Source organism: Pholis gunnellus (assembly GCF_910591455.1).
Source record: "Pholis gunnellus genome assembly, chromosome: 8".
Classification (NCBI taxonomy): domain Eukaryota; kingdom Metazoa; phylum Chordata; class Actinopteri; order Perciformes; family Pholidae; genus Pholis; species Pholis gunnellus.
The window spans coordinates 6,335,985-6,361,199 of NC_136534.1; the positions used below are offsets into that span (position 1 = coordinate 6,335,985).

Genomic DNA, 25,215 nt, shown 5'->3' on the forward strand with positions numbered 1-25,215 from the left:
ATTTATCCAAGCAAACTATTCCTTTACCGCCGTTGTATCTGGTTACATGTTCCTGTATCATCCTGAACATAAGCAGCAGTCCTCTATTTAAAGACAATCACACTTCCCATGAATATTTTGTAGCGCACCAACCCTCTGATGAAAATAGTCCCCCAAAACATCCTCCTGCTTGAGTGATACAAGCCATTTAAAGCAACATCAATTTGATATTTTAAATATTTCCATATGAACAGTTGGTCAAAACTTGAATGTAACGTGTAAGAAGTTGTTGGTTAAGTGGAACCCAAACATTCTCACTCAGCTCTGCGGAGCATTTAAGCTTCTTTCAGCTCACTGTTTTGGTTTTTATGGCCCCACAACTCCAGTCTCACCGCTCCCATCCACCCTGCCTCTGGCAGCTACATGCGACTATTCCCCACAAAGAGAAATCTCTGATAAACCCACTGTACACGAGTTAGCAGCTAGCTAGTGAACACAGCACAGCATTAAGCATGCTGAAGAGAACAATATCTTATATCTCAGTAGTTGGTGAGGACAAAAACAGAGTCAGATGGAGAGTGCATATTAGGTTTAATCAATTTATCAGCTGGCCAGAAACACAACTTCAGATGAAAGCTATTGATGGGAACAATAAAAAATGACAGCAGCCTTATCCTTTAAAGAAAGGAGTAGCTCTGCGATTCAGTCGGGGTCAATCTAAAGGCATTTTAAGCCTATATCCCCACACTTTCAGCCAGCTGTGGAGGGATAAAGCACCACACGAAGAGAGGAAAAAATGGCCCAAACAAGTACAGGGTGCAATAGGTTAAATGGCTGATGTGTAAAAGTGAAAGGTAGATGGATGTGAGAGCACCAAAGGACCTCGACACTAGAGGAATACACTGCACTCCCACAATAGCACAAATTATGAGCAGCTATTAAATATATAATTCAATGTGTTCTATATCAATTCAATGTCGCCAAATGTGCTCCAACCAGATTTCCTGTCCAGCCGCGCCTAAACCACTTGACAGCGTGCCAACCTCCCCATAACCAAAACACAGTGTTACTTTAATTAGCACGATGATGTATTCATTTGGCGTGCGTTCTGCTTTACGGAGTCAAGACAGCATCCACTCTTACACTTTCTCTCCCTCGCTCCCTCGGGGGAAGTGATGGGGGATGGGAGTCTGTGGAACGCTCATGACAGAATCTGCTCTTTGCATGGGAAGGCGAGTGAGCATGGGCGAGTGAGCTAAGGGAACAAGAGAGAGAGAGAGAGAGTGTGTATACTGTATATTGTCCAGTGAGAAGCTTCTGAGCATTGCCTCGCCTCATTTCACAACCATAGGTCTCTCTCTCTCTCTCTTTTATTTTTTTCGAATTTGCTTTATTGGCATGAACATAAGTACAGTATTGCTACAGCAGGTTGTACAAGGTTTACAATGAAGTATAATCATTTAGACTGCACGAAAGCGACACAACACACTACACTACTTTATGCAGATGCTATCACATTTTAAAGGGAGCTCAGTTTATTTTCAAGTGTTGTTTCACTAGTTTTCTACTATTTTGCATATTTTGTTGCTTCCATGACATTGTCACTCAATGTCGATTTTGCTATCTGCTGTGCTTCTCTCCTTTCTTTACAAAAGCTAACGTATACCAGGAAGTGTTTCTCTGCCTCGCAGCTTTTGTTTGCAGAACTGGCACACAGTGTTTTCTCTGGGTTGCCAGGTTTGTCTCTGTCCAACAAGTTGTGGTCACTCTATTTATTCAAGGTCTTTTTTTCAGCTTCTGGTCGCTCTGAAAATCTCTTGTGTCTCCCCCCCCCCCCCCCCCCCCCCCACACACACACACACACACACACACACACACACACACACACACACACACACACACGCACAAAAAATAGAGAGGGTAGCTCTATTCATAATGAAATGTTTAAATGAAATAATGAATGTCTTGTTTATATAGCAACAAGGTAATATTCAAAACAGAGGTGGGCCATATGACTGAAATGAAAGGGCCGCTACACAAAGTTTACACATAATCAGTTGACTCGATACAAAGAGTACTACTCAACCTGTGAAAATAGTTGTATAATGTCTGCTGTGGCTCGAGAGAGTTTTCTTGAGTCTGAAGTAAATATCTCTGATGATGTCATCAGGGTTATCTAAGCCTGGGCTTTGAAACGGCAAAGGTTTTAGAGAAATGTATTTTACAATCTAATTGAAACACATGTGCTTCTAGCAGGCACGGGAGGGGCTAGAGAGATTCTGTGAAGTTGCATTATGGGAATTGTAGTATGCAGTGTTTTCTTTAGTTTGACATTATGGACAAAAAGTCAGGATATCTCCGTCTCTGCTGCTTCAATTGTGATTATCCCGATTATTACATGTTGCTAAGTAATGAAACGGAAGTGTAATACATGTTTAGTATCACAGAACTACTTAGAATATATTAATCACAGATGGGGGGGGGGTCTTAATGTTCATCTCTGACAACAAACATCCTGAAAACCCCCTGGTACACATTATGTTCCCGGACAGAGTAAACGGAACGGGAACTCGCTATATGCAACAAAAACGAGGGGTGCCCAAATAGATGGAAGAGCAGCAGACACCTCAGAGCCCTGGAATAGCTGCATCTCAGCGGGAGTCCCTCCTACAAGACAGCCACTATAATTAGCACTGTCAAAGGAGGTCCCTGAGCGGATGACACAGTCCCCCCAATTCATGAGTTCAGCACTGTCACAAGGAATATTTACTGGGAGTGATGCGGCCTTCACAGTGTGAGGACAAGCTAAATAAGTCAGTCAAAGGTGTTGTGATGGTTTTACCGAAATGGTTTTACCATCTCTCTGTGGTGAGAGAGTGTGTGTGCGTGCTCACATAGCAAGCTCACGCCTTCATAACACAGGTAACAGCAAGAGAAACAGCAACAACGGCAGAGCGTTAGAGGGTAGAGGCGTGAAAGACAAAGTCAGAGTTGGGATGGAGATGATTACCACCCCTCCTCCTGACCCCATTCCTGCTCCATGCCCGGCTCTCCGAGCCACAGAGCAGAACCAGGAAGCAGCCCAGGAGGACTGGAGGAGCGAGGAGAAAGGAGAAGTGGAGCCCCGGGTGTTCTGTGGGTCACCCCGTCACAGGCAGCTGATGCCTGCCTGTGGGATACACAGTGTCTGGGTGGGTGGGGGGGTTGTGGGGGTCCCATAACCCGTCATCACTGTGCTGCTCAGAGACTCCGCTGGCGCATGGAGGTAGCTGATAGCTCGATGGAAGAAATGCCCCTGGAGCCGTGCTTAATTGCAGCGACTGGGTTCATGTTTTTGTCTGCGGAGATGCACTAAATATACTTCTGTGAGTGCAGCTTTCTAGGACAGAATTCTACCAATGAGCCATAGGTGTGCAGAGTAATGGATCGTCATTGGTGCAGCACATTTTCTACATGCAGACAGGCGCATTAGCAGGCCTGCTAAGAAGGAGCAGGCTAAGAGAGAGCAGCTAATTGCATGCGAGTCAGCAGCACCGGATTCCCATCCACGCTCTCTCTGTAGCACCTCCAGTGAGATGACAGCAAGTTGGCAAAGCCCTGCAGCTGGAGGCTTCTCTCTCTCTCTCTCTCTCTCTCTCTCGCTCTCTATCCCTCTCTCCTCTCCATCCCTCCATCTTCCCAGGATTCCCTCTGTTAGATTACACACCTTCGATGTTCAAACCGCCACTTTCCCCCCCGAAAAAAGCCATCCAAGCCGCTGTTGGTTTTGGACCGTGACTGCGATGGCGCCGACGCACGGGCTATAGGGCCGGATGATGCAGTGTGGGTGTTTGTTTTTCGACACTGCCGGGAAAATGCTGCGAACCACCCAATGACAAGTTAATCCACTGCAGTCGTATACCTATGCCAGGGCTTTAGGATATGTTATGCTTGCGTGATTCATAGGTAAAAAAAAAAGCTGGGATTTACCGTTGTGATGACTCATGATGAGTCACCTTGTACATATAGACAAAAGGCACAGTAAAAACTAACCTATATAGTTTTGCTGTGTAAAATAGTGAAAGAAAACTTTACTATTAGGTGAAAAAGGGGTTAAGAGGCCCTCTGAAATAACAAAATGGTGGCTGCCAGCCCTTAATATTAACTGCATGTCTTTTGTCAGCTGTTTAGAGTCAGCAGTATAGCCCTGCTGGCAAGATAAACCCCCAGGTAACCAAGGCCTGCAGCCGATACTGGAAACGTAATTCTCATGCAAATCAGCACGCAAGTAACTGACACTGAGGCCTCTTTGACTTCCCTTTCAGCTTGTGTGGCCTGCAATCAGAGTTACCTAACGTTATGGTGAGACAGTCAGTCAATCAGTCATGTCCCTGGCAAAAAAAAAAACAGCCCCTTCTGCCCATGCTCAGTCATGACAAGGCTTTGACATCACTGTCAGACTAAGAGTGACTAAAACTGACAATCCCCTTTACCTCAGAGAAAGAGAAATAGCAAATATACTCAGCTATTGGGGGGGGGGGGGGGGGGGGGGGGGGCGGGGCGGAAAAGGCCGGGATGATTCACACAGCACGCTCTGCAGCGGTTGAGGTAGCCGTGTCTTGGAGTACATGAATCACGTAGGGATTGCACAACTTTCCCTCCATTAGGAATGCTGCCGTAGCAGCAAATGTTTACCGGATGATGGGGGGAAACAACAGCTCCAAAGCCTCTAAACACAAAATGATACAATATAACAATAGTAATTTTAAAAAGCTGATAGTGGCACACAGCCACAGTGAATTTTGATAGATTCCCTCATCAGCTGTCACCTAAGATGTAGCCCAATATCTGTGCTGCATTCAAACAATATACAATGTCGCCTGGTCGCCTGGTCTGTGAGCATGTGCATTCTTTTCATTGAGGGAGGAAAACTACAAGAAAATCAACAGGATGGAAACATTTAAGGCCACCAACCTGAAACCCCTATCGTCCTAATAAAGTCAGGCCAAATACTTAATTAACAATACATCAACTGAGTGTGTGTGTGTGTGTGTGTGTGTGTGTGTGTGTGTGTGTGTGTGTGTGTGTGTGTGTGTGTGTGTGTGTGTGTTTTTATGACCAGGGCAATACGATAGAGTGTAATATCCCACCATAAAGCAGAGTTATGGCTCAACACAGCAAAGGTTAAAGAGATGATGGCGGAAACAGTCCGGTCCACCTTAAAAAGTCAAACCCTACAGTGGACAGCGCCGTGGTGCTGAAACAGCTCCGAGCGACATCTGTACACAAGAGGAGGGAGGGAAGGAGGGGGGGTGACAAGGATCTACCGAGACTTTAATGTTGAAAAAGCACAAACGCCCCGCGTGCGCCATTGCCACAAAGGACACCTTAAATGATCTTTCCAGTGTCACATTGTGTAATCTCGGTGACGCTCGTGGGGAAAGGTTAAGCAATTCGGCGTGCTTTTTACGTGAAAATGGCGCCCGTTGCTGCTAACCCAGCCCATCATAGTAGTAGAGCTACGGCTCCGGCAGAGAGGGAGGGAATGAGGTCGGAGGTGTATGCCGCATTATAAAAACGATACTCAGCCATTCAAATAAAGTATTTCCTAAACGAGGAGCCGAGAGAGGCGATAACCAGGACCGAGGGAACGGCTCATCTCCCCTCGGTTCCTGCCGGCTAGACGACTGTTGAGGCTCTAGCTTGGCTGTCAAGAGGCACCATGACCCACCAGTAGGCTCTCTCTCTCCGAGAGACGGTTACAGAAATGTGCCACTGTAATAACAAACCTACAAACACCCGGGCTGGTTCACCGCCACCAGCAGCAGCAGCACCAAACAGCCCCCCTACCCCAACACACCCCAACCCTCCTCCACCATCTCCGCTTTTTACTTACTTTAACATTGACTGCTCCTTCGCTTCCTCCGTCTTCTGTCGGTCCATGACACCGAGGATGATCTTCCTCTCATCCTCGGTGAGGTGGCTGAGGTCCGGCATCTCCGGCATGTCGCCGGCCGCTGAGGCAGCAGCAGCAGCAGGGCCAGGGCCGCCCCGGGGCCCGTGTGGAGCAGACATCTTTTACACACAGTGGCTACAATTTAATAAAAAAAAAATAAAAAAAAGACGTCAACCAGCTGCATTCTGGGCGATATTTGTTTTTTTGTTGCTACATTTCATGCCGTCAAATTTCTGAAATTGGCGGTCGGGTTGGCTGGAGTCACAGCGGTTTACAGGCGGCATGGCACCTCGGTTACAGGGGGCTTTAGCCTATCGTGCACACACTGCACCGTGCTGCAGAAATAAGCGTCAAAAATATGAATCACAGGCTCCGTCCCCGGCTATTCAATGGTCATAATGGGGTTATCAAACACGCTGAAGCCGAATGAGCGTCGCCTGCAATCTGAGGGAAATTGCGATATTCGAGCCGCTTGCAGGTTTGAAACGCCTGATATATATATTTTTTACACATGGACATTTCTCAAACAGAGAAGGCTCAGGATTACTAATAGCTGCCCTTAAAATGAAGCGAGAGCACAGGCTGTAGAGGCTACAACCTTCAGGTATTCCAAACACAAGCCTCCATCCATCCAGGGTTTTCAAAAAGAAAAGAAAAGTAGAGGATAAAAAAACGTCAACTCTTGCCTTTTATTTTGCAGTCATGGTAAATCCTGTCTAACCCATCGCTGCCATCCTTTAGAACGCCTTTACTCGCATGGTGGGATATCAAAGATGCCCGGTCCGTCCTTGTTTGTTTTCGTTTGGGGTCCTTAACCCTCCTCTGTGTCACTCTGGTTAGCTCGCTTTCCTCCAGGTTGGTAATTCTTGGAGATTTCTTAAATGCACAAAAATGGATGCAATGAGAGAGAGAGCGATAGGGGAGGGAGGGGGGGGGGGGGGAGAGAGAGAGAGAGCGCGCGTGTGTGAGAGAGGGAGAAAAAAATCCAGATAGGAAGAGGAGGCGGAGCGATGGAAACACGTAGAAGACTAAAGCCGGAGAGGACGCGCTGGATGTTCATTGACAGCAGGCAGCAGATGTAGCAGCCGCCAAAACGCGGACTGGAGGAGCCGCGCGCGCGCAGCTGGAGCGGCAACCGTACCGGCAGGCGCGTGATGCATATTTCATAAGCAGATCATGAGCGCTGCGAGATAAATACAGAACATGACTAGTGACAATGAGTGTTACTGCAGGTGTGCGGCAGCAATGCCCGTGCAGCGCGCGCGCACACACACACACACACTGGCTGTTGTGGTTCATACTGTCTCACACACACACACACACACACACACACACACACACACACACACACGGCCGGTCAGACGTGTTGATGCACTCCACTGAGGACCTTTTTTTATTTTTAACTAAAAATAAAATGTTAATTTCAAGCACAAATGGCAACAAAAAGAAAATCATAAACTCCAGTCTCTCTAATGTGAATGTGTGATTTGAAATGAACATCTGCAGGAACTTTTTTTTTTACTACTTCCTGACATTTTACAGACCAAATGATTGATGAATAAAATAGAGAAAATAACTGGTCGATCAATCGATTATGAATACGATTGTTAGAGCCTTCAGGTTTCACATTTCACTTAAACAATTGTTCCCATCACCCAAACTGATTTTTTCAGCAGATCTAGATGCCACGATGCACCGATGTTTAACTTTACTTTCTACCAGTGATGACTTCAACCCTTTGTTACATTTCTCCAATTTCAGGCTGTGCTGTTGATGGGATTTGAAGAACATTAAGAGGATCGAGCCTCAACCTCATTAGGGTTGCAATTCAATTATAGCACCATTGCAGTGATACTGCAACAAGTTAAACAAGAGGGAACTTGGGGGAGTTTGAATTCTGAATGATTCAGATCATGACGGTTAGCCTCATGTATGTACGTGTTTTGAGTGTGCCCTCTTATAGGCCATTGAGGAAGTAAGGTATTCCAAAACTGAGGGGAAACGTAGAATAACTGAAGTTTTGCGAGGAAGTCAAAACACCTGCCATGGCTATTTAATGTCCAGCACAATTGCAATATGTAAACTTTAAATTCTTAATGCATTAGTGAAATACAAGTAAAGAACAACCCCTTAAGATGTATAGGCGTCACTGTGCTAGAACGTCTAACACTGACAATTTGAGGAATTTACCAAAACATCTGGAAATGACATTGCTGAGCAATTGGTCATGTGTGTCGTCCAAAGTACGGGAGGGTTTTTAACTTCACCGTCAGAGGCTGGATCTTTGAGAAACTGTCCCAATGTGTAGAACATTGGGACAGTTTCTACGATCATCACAAAAGCCAGAACGATCATAGAGACAGCCAGGATGATGACATCAAGCTTTCCAACAGGCCTTTACGTTGAGTGGCCATTCGTAAACACTTTATCCTGTAGAAGATGTCGGACAGCAAGACTTTTGAAGCATACTGAAACCTTTTACGCCATCTCTGATAATTTAAATAATCCACTGGAGCACGTGTCCAGAACTTCATTCATTTTGTTGCAAGTATGTACCAAGTCACATAACATTCATTAAACAAAGGATCAATTTAATTGGTTCGTAATTTCTTAATCATATGTGATGAAAAATGCAAACTCTTCACTTAAATACAAGACCAAAACAGATGCGTCACTGCAGGGTGAAAAGTACAGCCGGTCTGTGCCTTAGTGGTAGAGAGAGAAAGTTTCACAAGATTTAATGTTCGTCAGTATTTACAGTCCGTGTCCTTGGGCTTCAAACGATGCAGAACTTGTCACTTGTCCTTCCCACAACTGACAAATTCAAACGTTTTTTCCTCCCCACTCTGAAGTGAAAGCAGTCTGAACATGTCCCATGTGGGTGAGATCTTGGGGGGGGGGGGGGCTCCACCTCATCTCTCGTCCCTTCGGTGTTCCGCTCTCTCCTCCGGCTCCGCCTATTTGACCACGGTCACAACGTGCTTCTCCCTCTCAGACACCACAGGAACACTTCCTGGCTTGCTGTGCTTGCGGACATTCCTCTCCCTGAAAAAAAAGAAGGAAGAAGAGCCGTGAACAAACTGCCGGTGGGAATATTCAGGAGAGTGAGAGAGAGAGAGATGAACAAACAGATAGGAGGAGGGAGGAAGTGAGTGAATATGAGACTGTTGACCTAACACCTACGTCACCCACTACGCCGATGTACCCTGAAAATAACTGCATAAAGCATGGCTAGTAAATCATTCACAGTCCAAACATGTGTGACGCGTCACCGTACCGCCAGTAATTAGAAAATAAAATAAAAACCAGCCACAGACCGAGCTATGAATCACCGGACGGCAGGGCAAACTGGAACAATCAATCCACCATACAAGCTGTAAATGAGTATGTAAGGTCTATTGAGCCCGTGTCATAGGAGGCCGGCCCATCAGTGACATTTTCCATTAGGCTGGTGGGACTGCGTAGGTCAGACCTAGCTTGGCAGCAGCCCAAGTCACCGTCACCTCTACGTGGACCACAGAGGGTGTGGCGTGACCATTCTTTCAGATAAAATGGCTTTAAAATATAATAACATAATGAACACGTACTTCCTGCTGCGAGCCTCTTTCATAACCCTCAGCTCCTTGGTCTGGTGGTAGAGGCTCTTGGGCAGATGTCGGTGATGAGCGATGCGTCTGATCTGCGGGTGGTGCTGGTACTTCTCCTTCAGCTTCTGACTGTAGTTGATGGCCTCCCTCTCTCTGGGGGCCAGCTGAGGGACACAAGGGAGGATGAGTTGGGTAGAAACAATTGGGGAATAAAAAAAAAGACAAAATGGAGAAGACAAGACAAAGTCAGGTGACAAAATAGATGAGACGAGTGGACACCCTGCTCTCTGCACAAACAGAGTCCCATACAAGTAAACTTCTCCAGATCAGAAGTCCTCTAAAGTAAACACCATCCTATTAGTGACCGTGGAAACAGCAGCGGACAGAATAATCTTGCCACAAAAATATATTTGGTAGGTGTTCTGGAGCTTTTGCTCACATCACATGATCTTCATCAGCACATTCAATTTGTCCACTGTCAAGGAACTGTAGAAAACTCACCACGCGAAAAATTCTGCTTTGCGTTTCTCTGAATGTCCTTTAAAACTACTGACCAAATAATATTAAAACAATCTAACGACAGTCTAGAAGGGATCTTTTGACAGCAGTCATGTGGGAGGCAGAACCCTGGAACTGCTCAAACCGCACATCAAAAGGAACCTGATCTGGCAGAAATTCGGCTGAATTGTAAAATTGGTCTGAAGTGTCCAATTCGGGGTAAAAAAAAACTGGGTTTAATCCGAACAGCGTCTGCCCGGCTTAAAAAGTGCTGATAGGCCCTTGGATAGAACCAGAATAGCTGCTTCTGTTTCCACTCTTTGTGCTAAGCTAAGCTAACAGACTTCTCATTCGTCATACTTCAATTTGGCCACAAGATATCCTTATGAATATTTGGGCATTTGAACAAATGCTGCTGTATTGCAAGTGATGAGCGTCTCTTTCCGTGGCTTCCGATCAGGCACCAGAGGACGATTCTTGCTAACGCTGCATTTCTGAGTCAGCTGCCTTGTTACAGTCAGTAAGCGTTGCATTTAAACCTATAGCGTGAACATGAATCACGTCATTTATAGCCCCTTGGGTTCCCATGGTGAGAGAGGCGTTTCCCCGAAAGCCTCGATTCCAGTAATGAGTATTTCCACGAGGCGATCATGAGCGCGGGGTTTGCTGCTGACCACAGGAAGTCGTCTGCGTTCAGCTCAGGTGGCGTTTTATTAATCACCGACGGTTACGGTGCGCTGCCTGTACATCATAAAATATTGGCCGGCACAGTAAGCAGTAACCTCAGCTCGACGGCGTGCTCGCTCAAAACGGAATCAATGTCTGTTTAAAAAGTGAAGACACCAGCGCAACAACGCGCCCCCCCCCCCCCCCCCCCCCCCCCCCCCTCCTCTCCGTCTTCCCCCATAAAACCCACCGGCGACTCGGACTCGCCTTGGCTCGAGCCGCCCTCCTCGAAGGCTTTTATTGTAATTAAAAGCAATGATTTGTCTCAGATTCAATTTGCCGGAGAAGAGCAGTTAGATGCTGATCCTGTTGTCTAGACTAATCCCCCTGGACACACACACACACACACACACACACACACACACACACACACACACACACACACACACACACACACACACACACACACACACACACACACACACACACACACACACACACACACACACACACACACACACACACACACACACACACACACACACACACACACACACACACACACACGGTTAGCTTGCTAAACGCCGTTGGTATGATGGCTGTAAGATCCCATCCAAAAGTTGCCCAGGCGTCAACGAGGTGCAAGTAGCAACTGTCGTCCAACCGATGCTCTGGACTCGGTGAACGACATGCAAGTCACAGTTAATACAAGTTAATTCCTTCCTTCCTATCCGTAACCACGCTCAGCATGTTGGTCATAACCCCTCTTACAGAGGACAAGTGGAAAACTAAACATCAGTTAAGTAAGTCCAAGTTGAACCAGGAAGTGAACTGTGATGGATGTAAATAATCATTTTGTCAGTTTTTGCTTGTATTCTGTTTCAGATTAAGTGTTTGAAGCAGCGGTACTAGTACACCCCTGAATCTCCAGCCGAACTGTCGGTAGTCAAGTTGCATTGTGGGTAACGAAGCACCAGGTTTTGACAAGGAGGAAGAATTATGAAAGGATAAAAATATATATATATAAAAAAAAAAAAAAAAAAAAAAAAAAAAAAAAAATTTAAAATCTACTGCATCAATTTTTCATAAACAGTCTTTTACGTGCGTGTCTGACGAGGTCACAGGACTATTGTACTAAACTTCTCTTTTCAGCTCGTCTGACTGCTTGTGTGCTTTACATCCCATCCACACAGACGCTTCAGCAGCATTCCTCTCGCCCAGCTCACTTGTGTCTGAGGAGCAGATACACTTCTATCTTAAATAATCAATAGAGCCGTCTACACCGGCAGCGTAAAGGCTCGAGTCTCACTCGCACGCAAGTGTCTTTTTAGGGCTCTCAGTCTTCTTGCTTCTGTTTCTGTGCGTAGCTACATTGTGTATTGGGTTCTGACACGGGTGAGCGCACAGCAGTGCTGGGGCGGAACACTTAAAGAGTGAACACACTGATGGCGGATTGAAGCAGTTTGCAGCGCTGCTTTCACTGTAGACCGGTTGTTACCTCTCGGGCCTCGTTTTTATTATTTCAAATGAACTTTGTAACCAACTTACAATGTTATCCAACTATAAAGCAGGGAATCCCCGACTCTGGGTATGTCCTTTGTAACTCATTAACTGCACCAAATCTTTCCTCGCTTGTTGAGTGTGGAGTTGTTTGCATGCTATAATACACAACCTTTTTCATCAAACTGTAAATACCGAAATATGGATCAAGAGTGGCACATTTCCAATTCAACCTGTTTTGGGCCTCGGCCTAAAATTCAAAAGGGTTCTAATTTACACTGGAATCAAAGGCCACTGCGTTCAACGGTACGAGAAAAATATATAATATACGCGCAGGTGCTGATGGAGAAGTCCTGAACCTGACGCAGACAAATCCTTGATTCAGCATTTCTTGATAATTAAAGACCTCTTCAGTGCAACTTGATTGTTAATGCTTCATTATGTTCCGAGTGGCCCGCTTTAAGTGATTGGCCGATCCAAACTGCTGATAGGAGCAGCCCTTGTCTGATCTCTTTAAGTGCAAAGCTTGCGGATAAATCTTCCCTTACACAGTGACAGTAAAACAAGTGCCAAAAGCGGGCCAATTTTCCACTCTGGAGCTACATTAAGAGAATCAGCGAGGGTGAATCCGTTTAGGGATGAAAGATGAAAGATGGCTGTTGGAGACGGCATGGATCTATATTATTGAGCCAGAACTGGGATTCTGGGGCATTGGGACACTTCCCCAGCATTTCATAGGATCTATATTTGACAGTTGAGCTTAACGGAACATTAAGGCCATAGCTTCTGCTTGCAATACATGTGGTGCTCACATCACAAGATAGAAAGCGTCAGCGGAGATTTAGCTGAATCTTCCATTGATGATTTGTCATTAAAGTTTTTTTTTCCCGGACTTCCACCCGCCACAAAGAGCAACCGTGCCAATTGGTACATTGTACTTAATGAGAGTGATTCTACACTAAGTCAGCATCCATCAGGGCACTTGGCAACGGTAGCGCTGCTCCTGGCATAGTCACCCGCTCTCAACCTGCTCAAGTGGGCCCGGGGGCCCGGCTGTGTCGAGGGATGCAGCGAACTCATAGAACAAGATCAGGTGATACAGTATGCGGGGGGGGGGGGGGGGGGGGGGGGGGGTACAGCTGTTGATTGGCAGCATTTACACACTTCTTGCTCACCAGGAAGCAGCAAGACGCCTTAGATATGTGATCGATTGAAGCTGCAGATATAATGTACAGGAGGAGCCATGTAGAGGCGGGACTCACCACTCCTAGTTTCTCAGCTGCGTTGGCTTTCCACAGTCGGATATTCATTTCGTCTGAGCCGCTCAGGATGTATCTGTTGTCTGCCGACCACTTTATGCAGATGACGTGCTGCATGCGTTTGGTGTGGTAGACTTCCCTAAATAGAAAAAAACCAATAAGAATTAAAAAAATAAGGCATTGCGTTCGTTTGCTGTTGGACAAACAGACAAAGGAAGCAGTTATACAGGATCAAGTGTCAGAATACACAGGATAGGCCCCTTTTCAAAGCAGACATTTTGGCTCGTCATGTTGGTACTATTAACATGAACGATGGCTCCGCTCCATTAAAGCTACAGTTGGCAACTTTAATAAAAAATAACTATGTCATATTTGCTCAAATGGTCCTTTTATCCTGACAGTAGCACATGACATGGATCATCTGTTAAAAACAGAAAAACGCTGCCTCCTCAGTGCTCCAAATGGCTTTTGCAGAGATTCAGTGTCCACGCTCAAACTAAACGTCAAATGAAAACCCGTCCATTTGCTGCAACTTGAAAAACAATAAATGACTCAGAGTGTTAAGCTCCGATCAACACGCTCCAATCATAACTATCTATAGAATAAAGTAAATAAACGTCATAGCTACTAACACCACTATGACACCAAGAATACTTATACTGCTTACTCTACTTGGGTTCAGTCAGAAGAACAGAAATGGTGCTTGACTACGGACCGGACCAGTAATAAAATCCCAGTAAACATACACGGTAACGGTAAAGTCTTTAAGCTGGTGTTTAGGGTCATGCTAACCTGCTGTGGCCACCGTCCGTGGGGAAGATGCGGACGGTTTTGTCGAAGCTGGCAGACACAAACTCCTTCCCAGTCGGAGAATAGTCAACATCCAGCACCGCAGAGACGTGGTCCATGTGCACTGTGATTGGCCGGTCCAGGTACCTCATGTCGTACGTGTAGAGGCTGACGAGACAAAGACACAAAATTAGCCAAACTGCGTTTTAGTGGAAAGCGCACCAGTAAAATAATAATAATGGGACAGAGCATCTTCCACTCACTTGTAGTCTTCATTTGAACATGTGAAGTAATAGGCTTCCATTGGGTTCCAGGACACTGTGTTGCTCCTCATTGTCATGATAACCTGTGGATAGAAATCATAATGTTAAGAAATGGAGGAAGAGAAAGGTTCATTCTAGCAGCAACTGAATGGTCGACCCTACCTTTTTAAGTGGAGCCGATTCTCTCATGTCATACAGTACTATACTTCTGTCAGAGGCACAGCTTGCAAGGAGTTCAGTCTGTGGGAAGACAAGATACACTTTAAAAAGATATCAGCTGATCTAAATAACTACAAAATAACCACTTTGATGGGAGTTAGGACATGGACAAACGGTCAAGTGTTCCCCTGTGTCGGGAGGAGTGTGGCGGACGCATGGCGACTCACCTCCACGGGGTTGAAGCGGACAGCGCTGAAGCTGTCTACGCCCCAAGTGAAAGAGCGGATTGGGCTGCTCCTCTGCTCGTCCCAGATGTCCACCTGCTGGCCACATGTTGCGAACAGAGCATTCTTCTGGTGGTGGTCTAGTCCAGTGAAGACGGTCTGCAAAGGACAAGAATCATTTTTACAACAATGGAAATGTGATATTTCACTGACACTTTGAGGTCATGGTCACCTAAAGACCATTTCATTATCACGATGTAACCACAACTGCCTTTGATAACAATACTAAAGAAAATGCACAGTGATCCCACCTTGCCCAGAATAGTGTTGAGTGGCTCCTCTTCCTCTCCGTAACCGGGCGCCTCCATTTTCCAATGCTTGATTGTTTTGTCGTCACCAACCTGTTACGTGCCAAGAAAGAAATACAGAAGCTGTATTAGAGGTCAGCTAATAAAAAAAGACCAATAAAGACCAACAACTCGGAAAACTCTTCTCAGATGTTGAAGGGTGGCGGTCACCGTGAAGAAGGAGGTTCCACAGTAGCGGACGACCATTCCACGGACAAAACCTTCGTGTGCTTGGAGAGTGCGGATACATTCCCGTTTGGTCAGATTCCACACCTTCACCTAAGGATCGAATCAAACAATGAGTGCATAACACTTACAGTATTGTGCGTACTAACTGGCTGAGGTAATGTATTTAGACTTTGGCAGGTAGTTACCTCCCCATCGCAGGAGCCAGAGAGCAGGGTGGAGAGGCTCCTGGTGTGCTTGGCCATGCAGTTCACCCCGTCTCTGTGTCCGTCCAGAGAGGCCAAGAAAGGCTTGGCAAACACCCTCTCGAGCTTGGTGGCATTCAGGGCCCGGGTGTACTCTCTGCTCACCTCAAACGGATGGAGCGTCGGGTCATAGTTTCTGGGGACTGACAACAGAGAGTAGTCACTTCTTAATGAACTGTAAAGGGACATTTTAGTTGGCTAAAAGATGATATTCATGCGTTTCAATGTAAGCAATTTAGCTAAATAAAAACACAGTAAATTGCATTCAACATGACGTTCCATGTGCTTATGAATGTAGTGTTCTTATTCCTTTGGAGCAATTCAAACACACTTATGTTACATATTATTGCTGCACACATGCTATAGTCTTATTCACAATTTACATTCAGTGACCTTAAATAGCTGCTAGTCCAATGCTAATGGTCTAGCTGTTAACTATGTTTACGTGCACATATTTGAACTGCATCCTAAATGCTATTTTATATCGAAGCCTGCAGACAACGAAAGTTTCTCCAAAGTTCGTAGTTCGCGTTGTCTTTTCTGTAACAATATCCAGATTTGTAGAATGACGAAATTCGACTAGCTTTATTTTACATAAACACACTATGTGTGGCTGGCTAGCACTAGCACACTGTTTAGCCTATACGAGATTAAGGTTTACCACTCACCACGTTGAATATCTAGTTTGGTCTCCCGGACGTAATCATCCGGGTTCCTCGAGAGGACTTTAACCTTCATTTGGTAGGAGAATGGAAATGGAAACACACTTAGAAACTGCAGTTAGCCTTAGGTTAAACAAGAAAAATATTAGCAAGCACAAGCCATGTGTTGATGAAGAAGAAATGCGTCTGACCGCGTTGCATTGTGGGATGCTCAGTCCTCCTGTCTGCGTCACTGAGACGTTTGGAAAGAGCTATCAAGGTGCAACATTTAGCAGGGAAAGACCGGAAATACACAGATTTGGTTCCGAAACTGCTTCAAATTAACGGCATTGGCTAGGTTACAAACCGACTTTTATATTGACTTCTACAACCTTGGTTCACTTTCCTCAGGACCTTTATAACAAACGCACATTTACCGTAACAAACTTTACACCTGAGTACGCTCAGTGCCACTTTTGTGTTGTATTAAAAATAAATGTATTTTGAAGGTTGTGGCCGGAACCACTACTCTAAATTACGATGTAGTGACATTTACTAAATACTAGCACCAAGGTCGAGCAGTGGCGCTGGTGCTGTACATTCTGGATAACGTTACCTCAGACATGGCGTGGCACCGCATGTTAGAAATGTGGTTCACTTGCTAAACGCAATGACAACCAGGATGTTATAGCGGTGTCAATGAGTTGTCGTCTGGATTCTACAGAGGAATATGTTTTAGACTTTGCGTTACAGGAACTAGCTAGATTAATTAACGTCACCAGTAAACATGAGTTCCGCTCCTAATCACGGTACCGGCAACGTCACGGAGACGGGGTCCCCCAAGCCCGTTTCTTCTCTCTTCAGACACGTGAAGGTAGAAAACCTGGTCGCGGGGCTCAGTGGCGGAGTGGTGTCCACTCTGGTGCTTCACCCTCTGGATCTGGTCAAAATCAGGTTTGCAGGTAACGTCACAATACGACCTTATACTTACATTGTTGATGTTTGTCTCATGTAATAATGTCATCAGAGTCATTTGCAGTACTATACGTTCTTGCCAGTTAGCAGCTATGTGGAGCATGAACCAGTTGTTTATTTCCCTTGAATGGAACTAAATGTGCAGGCCAGAAATCTGGTATATTAAAGTTGATTTGCTTAATGCCAGCAGTGCCATGCTGCTATGGCATTGTTGGTGTCTTATGTCCGATGACTTACATGTTGTTGATGTCCTTTCAATTTAGTAAGCGATGGATTGCAATTAAGACCCAGGTACAATGGCATGTTGCACTGTATGAAGAGTGTCTGGCAGCAGGAGGGACTCAGAGGACTCTACCAAGGAGTGACACCCAATATTTGGGGCGCCGGAGCATCCTGGGGTCTCTACTTCTTTTTGTACGTAATCTATAAACCTTTTGGATCATATCTTCCAACATAATAATTCACATGAATTGTCTGATCTATGACACGCCTTCCCCCCCCCCCCCCCCCACACCCTTACAGCTACAATGCAATCAAAGGGTACACTAAGGAGGGCCGTCAAACTGAACTGAGTGCCACAGAGCACCTGGTGTCCGCGGCCGAAGCAGGTTAGTCCCACATGTATCGCTGCCCTGCCGACACGCTGGCCTAATCAGCACGCGGTCAACAACTACGGCCAGATAATACTGCCGCGAGCCGGCCTTAGCAGACAAGGAGGCAGATGCCAATTGGTACACAAGCCCTTCTGTTCATTTCGGTCACACAGGGGGTCTCGTGGATCTGCTTCCTGCTGGTCAAATAGTAATAAGGTGCTCTATTGGGGTAAGATGGCAGAAGTCAGCCATATCCATAGTGTAAGGGGAGGAGTGCTTTGCGCTGTGACACATAATAGTGTAACAGTAACCCTTTTGTTAAAAGGGGTTTAGACCTTGGCTATGAAGTAGTCAACAGCAATGATAGATTCATTTTGGCCTTCAGATTGTGCTCAGATGGTATTTAGGAAATTAATGTGTGAGTCGGGCACGATCAAAAGTCATTATTCCTGCATGTCTTTAAAAAAAGAGTTAACATGACATTGATGTAAAAATGTGACCGTGCACTCACCATGCTACAACCGATATAAAGATGCATTGGAACAAAACACCGTTTGATGCTTATCCTCCTGTGCTCTGGGAACCTCTAGTCGCTGCAGTCTGCAGAAACAGCAGGGCCGTTCGGTCCACCAACTACCACATCACATTCAGTTAACTTCACTTGGGTCGCGTCTCTTTTTCGTTGAGGAGAACCGCTTGATCCCGTCTTGCAGGGTGTCGATTTTTGAGTTTGCAGCCAAATGTCGTCAACTTCATTCCAACACTGCCTGCTTGTCCTCACCTAGGCATCCTGACGCTCACCCTAACCAACCCCATCTGGGTGACCAAGACCCGGCTGGTCCTCCAGTATGACGCCAGCCCGACCGGTAAACAGTACAAGGGGATGATCGATGCCCTGGTCAAGATCTACCGCCACGAGGGAGTGCCGGGACTGTACAAGGTGTCATGATCAGTCTATCTCTGTACTTCTTATTGATTCATTAACCACCACTAGAGGGCACCAACAGCCTACATTAGCTTTAGTAGAGAAGCTTCATGTGATTTCTATTTGCCTGGAAGGATAATTGTAACCAAATTACTCAGCGGAACTTTGACAGTATCTTTTAAATCTGCAGAGAGCCACAGATGTAGACAACGTAGTGGACTTTACTAGCTAATGCATGCCATGGGTCTATTTGTGGTCATGAAAGGTCGCCTTACAAAGCATGTACTTCTCTTAGGGTTATGTTCCTGGTCTGTTCGGCACGTCTCACGGAGCGCTGCAGTTCATGGCCTACGAAGAGCTCAAGAGAGACTACAACAAATACAAGAAAGTGCCTTCAGATGCGAAGCTGGTGAGTCAATAACCCCACGAGCCGTCTGGCAACATGCTCTGCGTTTAAAAAAAAAATAAAAGTCAGGCAACAAAGCTTGTAACGTTTTTCAGTGTAATAAGGCTGAGCCCACAGCGGATAACCAGCAGTGACTCATCAGTTTTTCCTACCCTGCTCACTTGTCTCTCCATCTGTTTGTCCGTGCGAACAGAGCTCATTGGAATACATCACAATGGCAGCGGTATCCAAAATATTTGCCGTGGCCACAACGTACCCGTATCAGGTGGTGCGAGCGCGCCTGCAAGACCAGCACAATAGTTACAATGGAGTTATTGATGTCATCAGACGGACGTGGAGGTAGGACACTGATCTGTTGCTAAAGGGGGGGGGGCAAACACGCCATCCTACTCAGTTTCCAAATGTGGCTGTTAAGTCACGTCCAATTAGAGCCGTGGTCATGTTTCCTCTCTCTCTCTGCAGGAACGAAGGCGCCGTCGGTTTCTACAAAGGGATCATCCCCAACGTGATCCGGGTGACTCCCGCCTGCTGCATCACGTTTGTAGTTTATGAGAACGTGTCTCGCTACCTCCTGGGACAAAATCAGTGAGGCCTAAAAGCGCAGCGCGGGCAGCCTGCGAAGACTCTGAGCTCACACTGACGCTTTGGTGGCATTCAGAGGAACTCTCGGCGCAGTGTACATGTAAAGGTGCAGAAGCGAGAAGCATTCGTTTGCACTGGGAACGACTGGAAAATAGTTGCCAAAACTGAGCAACTAAACGCCAAAGGACTTGCGGCCTTTTTATGATGCGTACGTAGGTCAGCAGAGGAGGTTACTAAACGTGTTGTCGTAACTATGTTTACAGTTGATGTCTTCTGGCAGCAGAAAGGGGAACACGCTTTTGAAAAGCTGATTATTAACCGCAACATTGTAGATCTCAGGGTTCCAGTTGCACGTGTGTGTGTGTGTGTGTGTGTGTGTGTGTCTTTTAAATTATTGCTTTATGTGAACATACAGCAGCAATTTGGGATAATTTTGGTTTATCCCCATAATTCATTTATTTCCTGGCTACAAATTGTAACTGCATCTCTTTATAACGTTTTGCTTTATAACATTTTGTTATAAACCCCAAACTGCTTTGTCTGCATTGTCGTGCTTTGTGGCTACACTGAATTTAGCGCAGGGTATTTCAAAGCTCCTAAACATCACAAGTAGTTAGAAAGTTTGAGTGAAATTCTTAATTAAAAAAAAAAGATGACTTTATTAACAGTAATAACGAATATAAACATGGCACATGAGTACACAGTTTAAATATTGTCAATGTCTTGTCACAATGTCTGTTAAATGGTTACTCTGCACCAACAGCAGCACCCATAAGCAGAAGAGCTACAGTACAAAGGTTATTTCTGGTGGAGAGAATGACACAGTATTCTTGTTTATAGGCCTGTCAACTAGTATTTAAAAAAAAAAGAAAACATTCAAGTTACCACCAGTGATGCTGTGACGCCTCAGCACACCGTACCTGATCGTTTTGTAGGGCCAAATAACATACTTCCACACTACCGGGACCGGCCCCTCCCTTACATGTAACTTTTTTTATTTTATTTGGGCAGTTCCTCAATGATAACCCTGGATACTGAATTCCACCCTGTAGATGCGTCACCTCTGGGATAGTCGGCACAGGTCCCCACCCACACGGCCACGTCCACCAGCCCTGCTTTGACTCCCTCACACAGCCCTTCAACTGCAGAGAGAAGAAATAAGACGGTACAAATTAATTTCAGGGAACAACCCAAACTTATTTTCTGACACAGTGATGAACTTTCCAAATTGGAAGAGTGCAACTTTAATGAAAAGACTGTTGACGAGGCTTCCCAGCATCCACAGCAGTTAAATGAGCACTTACAGGAATAGCTTTTTGGGAAATGTGCTCTCCTGCCGAGAGCTAAGTGAGCCTTCTGCCGGTTAGCTTAGCACAAAGAGGTGACGGCTAGCTTAGCTCCAAAATAATACAAATGTACTACTTTTCATAGTCTCTAGCCTTGTCCGTGGGGTCAAAGTTAACGAAAGCTTGGAGCAGTAACTTTCTGAAGGCGCCTGGTGAAAACCTCAGGAAGTTAAGTGCTGCTGGCTAAGAAATAGTGCAGCACATAACCGCCTGTAAACCGCAACTTAACATTTTTACACTCAAGTTTTTGAAACAACTAAACAAACTAGATATAACTTGTTACATTGTGTCGGGTGGATTTGTCACATATGGACGTCTGTTTCCCCCTGTATGCTAAGCTAAGCTAACTGTCTGTAGCTAAAGCTCGTCCAACGTCTAACTCTCGTATTTCCCAAATGTTGCCCTGTCGCTTTAAGCTAAAGCATAGCAGTGGAAAAAACCTATTGTTGGTTCAGGTTTATTGCACAATGACTTGAGTCGTACCCGAGGACGTTCTGTGGATGTTGATGGTTGAGTTGAGCTCAGGGCTTCCTTGGTCTAAGTAGATGATGGACTCTATGGGCAGGGGTCCGGTGCACTCCGCCCCATTGAAGGTGAAGTACCACCTCTGGCAGCATGCGTTCTTACACTTGAGTCTGAGGGAGCCACTGAAGAGGACTCTGAGGGCGCTGTCCGAACGCATCTTGGTGAACGTACAGTCCTGCAACGCAGCACGGAGGAGTTAAGGCGCTTTGATGCATTGTGGTGGTTGTATACGATTTCTGTGAAATGATTGGAACCCACGTTCCCCAGAAGCGGTGCCATTATACTTACAGCCACTTTACCCAGGTCGATGCCATAATTCAGAGAGTTCCAGGCGCACTGCTTGTAGTTGGGCCTCCAGGCCTCCTCGAAGATCTCGTTGATGCACTCGCCTTTCTCGCCTTTGAGCCCGTCACGGCCGGGGATGCCCGGCGTCCCCGGGATGCCGTTGGTTCCGGGGTTGCCCTCTCTGCCGGCAGTGCCTGCTGGCCCCTGTATGCAACTGCCATACTGTTAAAAAAAAAAGAAGAGGAAGCGGTGATGAAGGCATGCAACAACATCAGTCATCTATTGTTATCTAACTTCCTGTTTCAGATTTTCTTTTTTCCTCCCTGTGGGGGGGGGGATAGGTCCCTGTTTTGGGCTGCATGCACCTTAAAGCTACCATTCATCCAACCATCACACACGAGAAGCCAGATTCCACCTCGTTAACCAGTCGCTTAAAGAAATACACTGCCAAAGGGCTGGAATAAAGTGTAATAAAACCAGATGTGATCGGGACCAAGGCAAAGCAACAGAACCAGTGACCACGAGGCCAAGAAGCAAGTGGATGACGGATCGTGTGTTAATGAGGAACTGAAGGCCCGGTGACAGCCTGAATTAGTAGGTGTTCGGACGCTGTGATTCATTGTCCAGCCGAGTCTCCTGCTATGTTTAAACTGATGCTGCATCTTACTCGAGCTGACTCAAACACACACACACACACACACACACACACACACACACACACACACACACACACACACACACACACACACACACACACACAGAGAGAGAGGGGGGAGCTTGCCAAAGCTGCTCCACCACATACAGAGACAGACAGACAATGATGATCCAAATAGCTTTGCGTGATGTGTTCCTCAAGGAGACATTTCCACCAACAGATTACAGTGCGTGGGTCAGCTTTTTAAGGCTTTTTTGTTAGGTTGGGTTTTAAATTGTGATCTGTAAGCGTCCTTCCACTCCATTCATTCATTCAGTCGGGGGTCAGACAGAAACTGACACATAGAAGTGCGTCTTCGCCCTTAAGCAATACGCTGATGCTAAAAGGATTCGGGTCTGGGCTTTTTTTTTTTTTGGGTCATTGCTGCCCTTTTTGCTCAGCATGCAGCTGTGGAGCAGTTTTAGAGGCACGTGGCCAACAGGCAGGAGAGGAGAACAAAGAGTTATTTTACACCAGTTTCAACATCTTGTCTGGACTTGAGTCACCGAGATGTGAATCTGGAAAAGGGCTTTCATATAGGAGGATTACGACGGTCTAACGTCAGCTGCTGCGAAACAGATGCTTGCGTCTGCTTTAGCCATTAAGCGTGCGGCTATGCCAGAGCAACCTGGAGATGTGAGGTCTGACGTGATCCCTGTAGGGGAAACTGGGAAGTGATGGGACCAACGGATCGTGGTTTGGCATGCGTGTGCTGTAATAGACCTGGAAATTGTCCTCAAGGAAAAGGGACTAAAGTTCCAAGCACCTTGGCTGAAATGTGGAAATGCAGAGCCCGTGTGGTTGATAGTCAGCGAGGCAACGTCCCAGAGTTTTATTAGGGGTTGGGTTTTTGGAGACATTTCAAAGCAGACTGATGAATGAAACCTCTGTCTTTTTTTTTTTTTGCAACACAGCTGACTTTTAGTTTAGCTTCCAGTCTGCTGTTTCTGTCGTGGTGCCGTCTGCCTGCATGAATTACACAGTCGGCCTCTCCGGAATATTAGTAGCACACAGTCCATTACTGTAACTGAAGCATACAGGCTGCATTTGCTGCGAGAAAGTGGTGAAGAAGCAGTATTATTTCATGCATTAGTCAACACCGAAGCAAGGCCGAGGCTCTCCCGGAGCATGCACAGCGAGGATATGATGCTTGGCTTTGGGACTTTCTTTTTCTTTTAGATTCGCGGGATCTCGAGAGGATGCAAAACAGGATTTCATGATTACCGTGTTGTTCAAATTAGCAGATCTTCCTTCTCCAGAGTGTCTAGTGCAGTTGGGCTTTTCTGCGTCATTCCCAGTGCACTAGATATACAAATGGTAACATAAGGTGCTATTCATTAAATCCTTCTGCTGTGGTGGTCTCTCAACTGTGGAATATGACTTTGGAGGCTAATGGAGAACAACTGTTGTGGTTCTCAAAGTGGGGTATACAGACTTCTAGGAGTCCCCGAGGGGGTGGGGGGGGGGTCCACACTGAGTACCAACAAAATAAACACTAGTTTCACTTTCATTTGACTCCCCAGAGATTGAGGAGAGAAATGAGTGTCCACTTTGTTCCTTCACTCTCTACCTTCAGCAAAGCAAGGAGGGTTATGTGATTCTAGACAAAGATACCCTAAGATATATATATATATATATATATATATATATATATACACATATACATACACCCTACATATATAGGGTTCAACTCTTTCAATTCATACCGACCCCAATCTTAGAGTATCTTTGTCTAGAATCACATAACCCTATATATATATATATATGTATATATAATTTCAGAATTTCCTCCCAAAACCAAAACCGTTTAAACTGTAGTAAGACAGCCAGATAGATAACAAAGACAAGAGACAGACGGACAGTATGAGCCAGACCCCAACTTCCTGTTGGGGATTTTTCTCTCGGTCCTCAGTCTGCTGGAGAGCAGCCAGACCTGGAATAATAGAGAACCAGCTGACCAAACAAAAGATAGAAAACAGCGTTTATCATCTGGCTGCAGGGACCAGGTCATTTAGGAGACCACACTCATAGCACTGTAAGCATACATCCATCAGCAGATTGCATTTCCTGTGGTTTCTTTATGTGTGAAGTCAGTTGTTTAAAGATACCACTGGCAAAGAAGAGATCTCAGGCTGAGTTTCAGGAACTTCGACGCAAAAGTGCCTCCTCAACGTTAACATAGATGCAGTAAACATACAACAAATCGCGATGAATGGAAATAAATCCACTTAAGTATAATTACTATAATTTCACGTGAGCCCATTTGTGATGATTTACCGTTAAGAGAAAACCACAAGATCTGTCCAAAACGCATAAGTGTCTCGTGGCGTGTCTTAACATTTGATTGAGGGGTAATGATCATAGATCTTACCTTGTCGGCGTCAGGATCCTTTCGGTATCCTCTATTTCTCACCTTTTCCACGCCATAAAGAGGTAAAGCCAAGCAGACAAGCAGCAGCAGGCGAGCAATGAGAGGAGACATCATGTATAACAGACGGCCGTGTGCGCGCGCGCTCTGGAGAGATGTGAGGCGACGGGTTGACTCCAACTCCAGGCAGCTCTAGTCCAGAGGAGGGCAGGACGAGGAGGGAAGGAGCCAGTCTGAT

General features: G+C 45.8%; 4 protein-coding genes across 7 annotated transcripts in view; 1 reads left to right on the forward strand and 3 right to left on the reverse strand.

Moving 5' to 3' along the window:
* The window catches only part of rims2a (regulating synaptic membrane exocytosis 2a), a gene marked incomplete at both ends in the record, with an annotated part of 124,855 nt that extends 118,822 nt beyond the window's left edge, over positions 1-6,033 (reverse strand). For all 3 annotated transcript variants that reach the window (XM_079164693.1, XM_079164694.1, XM_079164692.1), the window contains one exon: positions 5,855-6,033. In XM_079164693.1, coding sequence (XP_079020819.1) covers positions 5,855-6,033 — 179 coding nt within the window. The remainder of the gene's footprint in view (positions 1-5,854) is intronic.
* Positions 6,034-7,378: 1,345 nt separating this feature from the next.
* dcaf13 (ddb1 and cul4 associated factor 13) lies at positions 7,379-16,463 on the reverse strand. The gene is made up of 11 exons (XM_079163858.1): positions 16,306-16,463; positions 15,581-15,780; positions 15,378-15,485; positions 15,171-15,260; positions 14,863-15,018; positions 14,639-14,716; positions 14,477-14,559; positions 14,217-14,381; positions 13,428-13,563; positions 9,502-9,665; positions 7,379-8,959 (listed from the first exon to the last, which is right to left on the reverse strand). The coding sequence occupies exons 1-11, from the start codon at positions 16,373-16,375 to the stop codon at positions 8,872-8,874; spliced, it is 1,338 nt and encodes a 445-aa protein (XP_079019984.1). The 5' UTR covers positions 16,376-16,463; the 3' UTR covers positions 7,379-8,871.
* A 394-nt stretch (positions 16,464-16,857) lies between these two features.
* On the forward strand, positions 16,858-20,281 carry LOC306699295 (solute carrier family 25 member 32-like). The gene is made up of 7 exons (XM_079163867.1): positions 16,858-17,240; positions 17,517-17,667; positions 17,776-17,861; positions 18,632-18,786; positions 19,067-19,180; positions 19,371-19,516; positions 19,640-20,281. The coding sequence occupies exons 1-7, from the start codon at positions 17,066-17,068 to the stop codon at positions 19,764-19,766; spliced, it is 954 nt and encodes a 317-aa protein (XP_079019993.1). The 5' UTR covers positions 16,858-17,065; the 3' UTR covers positions 19,767-20,281.
* Positions 20,282-20,419: 138 nt separating this feature from the next.
* Positions 20,420-25,094, reverse strand: LOC306699505 (collagen triple helix repeat-containing protein 1-like; the record flags this gene model as incomplete). 2 transcript variants are annotated; one of them, XM_079164138.1, is made up of 5 exons in its annotated part: positions 20,420-20,901; positions 21,589-21,805; positions 21,919-22,137; positions 23,834-23,911; positions 24,981-25,094. In XM_079164138.1, the coding sequence occupies 5 exons, from the start codon at positions 25,092-25,094 to the stop codon at positions 20,759-20,761; spliced, it is 771 nt and encodes a 256-aa protein (XP_079020264.1). In that variant the 3' UTR covers positions 20,420-20,758. The 2 variants fall into 2 exon arrangements, with proteins under 2 accessions (XP_079020264.1, XP_079020263.1); XM_079164137.1 differs by lacking the exon at positions 23,834-23,911.
* Positions 25,095-25,215: the final 121 nt, after the last annotated feature.